Source organism: Sprattus sprattus, assembly GCF_963457725.1.
Source record: "Sprattus sprattus genome assembly, chromosome: 6".
Taxonomy (NCBI): Eukaryota; Metazoa; Chordata; class Actinopteri; order Clupeiformes; family Clupeidae; genus Sprattus; species Sprattus sprattus.
In genome coordinates, this window is record NC_137925.1 from 6,837,978 (window position 1) to 6,845,477 (window position 7,500).

Here is a 7,500-nt window from a genome sequence, read left to right on the forward strand (position 1 = left end):
TCTTCCATGAGATCAGCATATCCTGGGGTCAAAGGTGAAGAGGAGGGGTCATGTCACAGGTCACACAACTTTACGGCCTCACACTTCACTGTACACCTGTGTGTGTGTGTGTGTGTGTCAGGATGCAGGAGATGAAGAGACTGTGTGTGTGTGTGTGTGTGTATCTGTGTGTGTGTGTGTGTGTATCTGTGTGTGTGTGTGTCTGTGTGTGTCTGTGTGTGTGTGTGTGTGTGTGTGTGTGTGTGTGTGTGTGTGTCTGTGACCAGCTGTGCCCTCTGGCTCCATGTCTGACCTGTTCTGATGCCGCTGCTGGTCAGTCTCTCGGCCATCTCTCTCGGCACAGACTGGATCACCGAAGACGACACTGCAGCTGTCGTCACGGCCGCCATGGCTTCCGTTGCCGTGGGCTCCTCGGACTCCGTCGTGCCGAGCTCAGAGGCTTGGGCGCGGGCTTTGGCCTCTGCCTTCGCCTTCTTCCTCGCCCTCCGCCTCTGCGCGGCGGGAGAATTTTCATCCTCGTCTTCATCGCTCTCGCTGAGGTCATCGAAGCCAAAGTACTGGATTTTGTAACTGGAGCAGCCAGAGGTCGCCAAAGGGTCAGAGGGGTCATTGCCATGGCCACCCACGTCGTCAAATCCAAAGAGGTCCAGCTTGGAGTCCCCCTTCTTAGATTTGGACTGGGCCGGCCTGGACCTAGTGTGAAGAAGCGCACACACACACACACACACACACACACAGAAACAGAAACACACAATGTCACACACAGAAACACACACAAAGGGTGAGAAATAGCAGATAACTACAGACAGCGTGTGCGAGGGGAAAACAAACGTCACTGAACCCTGGCTATTTCATTTATCAACAAACCGGCCGAGTGTGTGACTGCTCCGCCCCATCATCAAATGCTCACTTCTTCATTGGTTCATTCATCGTTCACTCCTACATTCACTCACTCACTCACTCACTCACTCACTCACTCACTCACTCACTCACTCACTCACCTCACTCACTCACCTCACTCACTCACTCACCTCACTCACTCACCTCACTCACTCACTCACACACTCACACACTCACTCACACACTCACTCACACACTCACTCACACACTCACTCACTCACTCACACACTCTCACCCACTCACCCACTCACCCACTCACCCACTCACCCACTCACCCACTCACCCACTCATTCCTTCATTTATTCATGTATTTATTTTCTTAATTCTTTATTTGTTTCTTTCTATATTGCTATTCCCATTCCAGCCCAGGCTCTTCTACAATATTATGCTGCATATGTCCCTGACAACACCAACACCACCACCAACTACATATGTCCCTAATGTAACCTATCCCCCCTCCCTGCACCCAACTGCCCACCTTGTGGTTTTGGCGGGGGCCGTCTCTGCCTTCTTCTTGAGGCGTCCAGCCTCACCGGGGTCCGTTACCGTGGCGACCACCGTCGCCGCGGCGCCTCCTCCGGAGCTCAGGTCGTCCACGGTGCGCGCCATCTGCTCCTGGATGGTCACGTTACACGCCGACAGCGAGGACGGGTGCAGCACCGTGAAGTCCCGCGTCCGCCCCTTCGGGCCTCGGCTGAGGGTCTGCGTGGCATCCGACCCCGCGCCCGTGACCCCCGACCTGGCAGCGGCTTCCAGAGCGTCCGTGCCGGAGGGCTTGCCCTTGTTGGGCCGCCGGTACGTCCGGCAGTTGCTGCTGCGTTGGAGCGGGGACTGCAGCTGCGAGGGGTCCTCCAGCTCGACCGGTTCCGCAGGTTCCACGGGTTCCTTCAGCGCCTCTGCGTGGTACTGCTCCAGTCGAGGCTCCAGTCGAGGCTCGGGTCGAGGCTCCAGACGGGGTTCTGGTCTGCGTTCCCGCACAGCTGCGGCGCTGGTGGTGGTGTTGTTGTTGGCCTGGCCCGCTAGCACCCAGGAGAAGGGTTCTCGGGGGGCGGGGGGTTCTGGGGGCGCGGGGGCCGTGGAGGTGGAGTGGAGGCCCACCAGGATGTCCCAGGCGTCCTGCGGTGAGCTGGGCGTCTCAGTGCGGAGTGTGGTGGTCTGGGCGTGCGGTCGCCGGTCGCTCTCCGACGCGTTCTTGTACCAGTTCTTGTGGCGGTCTGACGGGTCGCTCAGCCACGAGGGGGTACGACTCTGGCTCTGATCTGGGGGGGCAAATCGGGGGGAGGGGGAAAGGGTTAGGTCAGGAATGGAGCAGAACAAAATATACTGAACAAAAGTAAATGCATTAACTAGGGAACTCTGGACTTCCCCTGACTACACAGAGTACCTATTAGTTCAGTTCATGGAAAATGCAAACAAAAGCGTGTCGTGTTGATTTTTTTGCTGGATCTTCCATGCTGTTCAAGCAACTGCACTGTATTTGTCTAGATGGCTGTTAAATGACCAAGAAATTGTGCGCTCAAAATCGCTAGACAGGCTAGACATAGCTTCAACATAAATGTCACAAAAAAAAGCCCAAGGGTTATTGTCTTCACGGGTGGGATTTAATTTTTTCCTGGCACAATGAGGCCATTTTTCACAGAAGATGATGGGCTCTTCAAAACACATGAATTGAGTTGGATTTGTCATGGCCTATTTTTTTCCCTTCCTCAATAAGGTGAACAAGCCTTCTTTCTCCACCTTCTTTTATTCGCCCTTCAATGAAATAATTTAAAGAGTAAAAAAAGGTGTGTGAGTTTGTGTGTGTGACCCGGCGATATGAAGCTGATGCCATCGCCTTCCTCCTTCTCTCTATTCTCACCCTCAGGACCATCATCTGAACTTACTCCATCTCTCTCCTCATCCTCAGGACGATTATCGGCTCTTGACGAGTTCAACCACAAACATATGGCCTCAATTACCTCATCAATCGATAAGGAGAGGAGAGGAGAGGAGAGGAGAGGCGAGGAAGGGCCAGACAAGGAGAGGTGCTCAGACATACAAACCATTTAAACAATTAGCCTCAACAAAACTGAACAATTACACTCCCGCCCTGAGCCAGTCAAAACACTGTCTGAAAGCACACTCGTCTGCATGCGGACACACACACACACACACACACACACACACACACACCAGCTAAATGTCCCAACCCCTCCCATTAGCCTGCCTAGGTCAGCACACATCTCTAATTACTACCATTACTGTTCAAGACTGTGCACACATATGGCTGGAGTTGAATAACAGAATAACTCTACTCAACTTTATTTAGCTCTGTCTATGGGCACCTGGAGTCGAATAACAGAATAACTCTACTCAACTTTATTTAGCTCCGTCTAGTGAAAATGTTCCTACAGATGAAAGGTATTAGACTGCCTTTACATTAGATAAGGTTAGCCTGTACAGGAGTGATTAGAAAACTAATGACGAAATACATTATTGGATAAATATAGCACAGTGTACCACACAGTACAGCCTAAAAGATGTTCTAGTCTTGGTCAAGGCAAAGCAGCAGTGCATTAAAAGCATCCTCATAGCACAGCTTATGGGAGGGGCTGACCTTTAACCTTAGCATCTCTAACACTGAACTCAACCACCAGGGCAGAGTAAGTTGCTTTCAGTAAGCAGAGAGGGAGAGAGAAGGAGAGAGAGACAGAGACAATGAGAGAGAGACAGAGAGTTAGAGAGAGAGATAGAGAGAGAGATAGAGACAGAGAGAGAGAGACAGAGAGAGAGAGACAGAGAGAGAGAGACAGAGAGTTTAATTAATGATGAGTTAATAAAGTAATAGAGTTACTAGAATCAATGCAGATTGATTAGGCTAAGGTTTTCCATCACTGTCCACTCCAATGGACTCACATAGCCTGAACCCCACACTCAGACACAGACACAGACACGCGTCACGGTCATGTCAGTAGTAACGTTTGTCTCAACGTGGACACGCGCACGTTGTCAAGGAAACACAGCATGGCACACAGCCTCTAACAGCCTCTAACAGCCTCGCTCTGATGCAATCGTTTTCCTCCTTTCTCTCATCCTTCCTCATCCCCGTCTCTCTTCTTTTCTTTCCCTCATGCTGCGTTCAAGAGCAACTGGGAAGTGGGAAGTTCCCACGTCCGAGCAGGAGAGCACGCCCAAACGCCTGTCAAACTAGGAAGAACACACACACAAAGAACACACACCTCTCTCGCACACACCATGGTCGAACTAGGAAGATCCCACAAGGAAAGCCTGTCGAACTTGAAAGATCCCACACACACGATCACACACCCTGATACCATGGTCGACTTAGGAAGATCACACACACACACCCACTCAATCTATCCCCACACACACACACACACACACACACACACTCAATCTATCCCCACACACACACACTTAAACTCAATCTATCCTCACACACACTCAATCTATCCCCACACACACACTCACACTCAATCTTTCCTCACACACACACACACACACACACACACACACACACACACAGTCACACTCAATCTATCCTCACACACACACACACACACACACACACACAATCCCCATTGTCTCTCATTCCCATTCAATCCTTCCTTTTCAACCATTATCGCTCTCTCTATCTCTCTCTCACACAGATACCCTGTCTGCTATACTCTCTTCTCCCCTGCAGTGAAAGAGTGTGTGGAGAACCTGAGTGAGGAGGAGGATAAGGCTCTGAGAGATGTCTTCGTGTGCTGGAGAGTGTGAGTACTCATCCCTCCCCCCCCCACACACACACACACACACACACACTTCTCCTAGGTTATAAGCTGTTATCCTGACTCCTGTACTCTTCTCCCCTGCAGTGAAAGAGTGTGTGGAGAACCTGAGTGAGGAGGAGGATAAGGAGAAGCTGGTGGCCTCACTGTGGGGCTCTGAGAGATGCCTACGTGTGCTGGAGAGTGTGAGTACTCATCACACACACACACACACACACACACACACACACACACACACACACACACACACACACACACACACACACACGCTCTTAGAGATGCCTACGTGTGCGGGAGAGTGTTTTTGGAACACTGACGCACGTACATTTAATTCCAGTCCCTAGACTACAACATCCATTCTAGAACCCAAAAATAAACTAACAGTGAACATGAGTAGAGTAGGCTTTAATATGCTCTCTTTAAGCTTTGTCTGTTCTTCCATCATGTGGAATGGTATATAGACTCTTCCATCATGTGGAATGGTATATATACTCTTCCATTATGAGGAATGATATAGACTCTTCCATCATGTGGAATGGTATATAGGCTCTTCCAAGTTAAAGAATGATATAGACTCTTCCATCATGTGGAATGGTATATAGGCTCTTCCAAGTTAAAGAATGCTATAGACTCTTCCATCATGTGGAATGGTATATAGGCTCTTCCAAGTTAAGGAATGATATAGACTCTTCCATCATGTGGAATGGTATATAGGCTCTGGCAAATAGATATTGTGCTGAGCTTCATGGGATATTCCTGGTATTAATTCCATGAGTGGCCGTTTGGCTGCTGATGTTCCTTCATATAGAGTGGCTTAGAGGCATGCGGCTGGAAGGGGCTGGCCATGGGGCGGTTGAGCCTATTATATAGCCCTGCCTTGCGCCTTGAATAGAGCGTTTCACAGGCCCAACATGCTTTGTTCTGCAGCGCTTGGACACACAGCAGGGTTCCCCATTGCTGAACGAGGCAGCGGCGGCGGCCCACTGCATTCTTACATTTTCAATTCAGCCCTGTTTCTTCTGTGATTCAACACACAGACACACACACACACAGACAGACAGACAGACAGACACACACAGGCCTAGTAGAACAGATCCCTGCTGTGTGTGTGTGTGTGTGTGTGGAACAGAACCAGATATAGCTGCCGCTGCACTGTGCTGTGGGGCCTGTGCTGTGTCTGGAGTCCACACCGTTGTAAGTAAGGACACGAGCGCTGTGTTTGCACACGGACTGTGAGTGTGTGTTTGCACTGGGGCAGTGAGTGAGTGTGTGTGTTTTCTGAGACCTCCCCCTCCCCCCCCCCACCAGGACCAGGACACCCCTGCTTTAAGAATGTGACGTGTACGTGACATTTACAATGACAGACATCTACTGGGTTATGAGCTGCAGGAACATATGCTTGAGGTGAAGCTGCATAAAGCACAAAGCTGTGAGGTGGGACTCCTGCATTAAAGAGGACCTTTATGCTTTTTCCGGGTGTTTCCTTCCCTTCCCTTCCCTTTCCTGTGTTATATAGCGTGCTGTGCTGGACAACATTGTGTAAGGGGGCACTGCACCGGCTCTGTTGCGTCATGTCGAAGCACAGAGAAGTTTCAAGGAGGGAAGAGTGTGTGTGTGGTTAAGGGAAGAGTGTGTGTGTGTTGTTAAGGGAAGAGTGTGTGTGTGTGGTTAAGGGAAGAGTGTGTGTGTGTGGTTAAGGGAAGAGTGTGTGTGTGTGGTTAAGGGAAGAGTGTGTGTGTGTGGTTAAGGGAAGAGTGTGTGTGTGTGGTTAAGGGAAGAGTGTGTGTGTGTGGTTAAGGGAAGAGTGTGTGTGTGTGGTTAAGGGAAGAGTGTGTGTGTGTGGTTAAGGGAAGAGTGTGTGTGTTGGTTTAAGGGAAGAGTGTGTGTGTGTTGGTTTAAGGGAAGAGTGTGTGTGTTGGTTTAAGGGAAGAGTGTGTGTGTTGGTTTAAGGGAAGAGTGTGTGTGTGGTTAAGGGAAGAGTGTGTGTGTGGCTAAGGGAAGAGTGTGTGTGTGGGGTTAAGGGAAGAGTGTGTGTGTGGTTAAGGGAAGAGTGTGTTTGTGTGGTTAAGGGAAGAGTGTGTGTGTGTGGTTAAGGGAGGAGTGTGTGTGTGTGGTTAAGGGAAGAGTGTGTGTGTGGTTAAGGGAAGAGTGTGTGTGTGTGTGTGTGTGGTTAAGGGAAGAGTGTGTGTGTGTGTGGTTAAGGGAAGAGTGTGTGTGTGTGGTTAAGGGAAGAGTGTGTGTGTGGTTAAGGGAAGAGTGTGTGTGTGGTTAAGGGAAGAGTGTGTGTGTGTGGTTAAGGGAAGAGTGTGTGTGTGTGGTTAAGGGAAGAGTGTGTTTGTGGTTAAGGGAAGAGTGTGTGTGTGTGGTTAAGGGAAGAGTGTGTGTGTGTGGTTAAGGGAAGAGTGTGTGTGTGTGGTTAAGGGAAGAGTGTGTGTGTGGTTAAGGGAAGAGTGTGTGTGTGTGTGGTTAAGGGAAGAGTGTGTGTGTGTGTGGTTAAGGGAAGAGTGTGTGTGTGGTTAAGGGAAGAGTGTGTGTGTGGTTAAGGGAAGAGTGTGTGTGTGGTTAAGGGAAGAGTGTGTGTGTGGTTAAGGGAAGAGTGTGTGTGTGTGGTTAAGGGAAGAGTGTGTGTGTGGTTAAGGGAAGAGTGTGTGTGTGGTTAAGGGAAGAGTGTGTGTGTGTGGTTAAGGGAAGAGTGTGTGTGTGTGTGTGTGGTTAAGGGAAGAGTGTGTGTGTGGTTTAAGCAGGGTGTGTGTTTCTGTGAGCCATTAGGATCCACTCACTCCCTTCATCACTTACACATTTAAATAAATGTAAAGATATAGAATCA

At 49.9% G+C, this 7,500-nt stretch overlaps 1 protein-coding gene across 1 annotated transcript in view; it reads right to left on the bottom strand.

The window, feature by feature from the left end:
- The window catches only part of waplb (WAPL cohesin release factor b), a 40,105-nt gene that overhangs the window by 25,589 nt on the left and 7,016 nt on the right, over positions 1 to 7,500 (bottom strand). Inside the window, exons 3-5 of the mRNA XM_080840668.1 lie at positions 1,379 to 2,159; positions 293 to 693; positions 1 to 22 (exon numbers count right to left, since the gene is read on the bottom strand). The exon at positions 1 to 22 is cut by the window's left edge and continues 82 nt beyond it. Of these exons, the coding sequence (XP_080696794.1) occupies positions 1 to 22; positions 293 to 693; positions 1,379 to 2,159 (1,204 nt within the window). The remainder of the gene's footprint in view (positions 23 to 292; positions 694 to 1,378; positions 2,160 to 7,500) is intronic.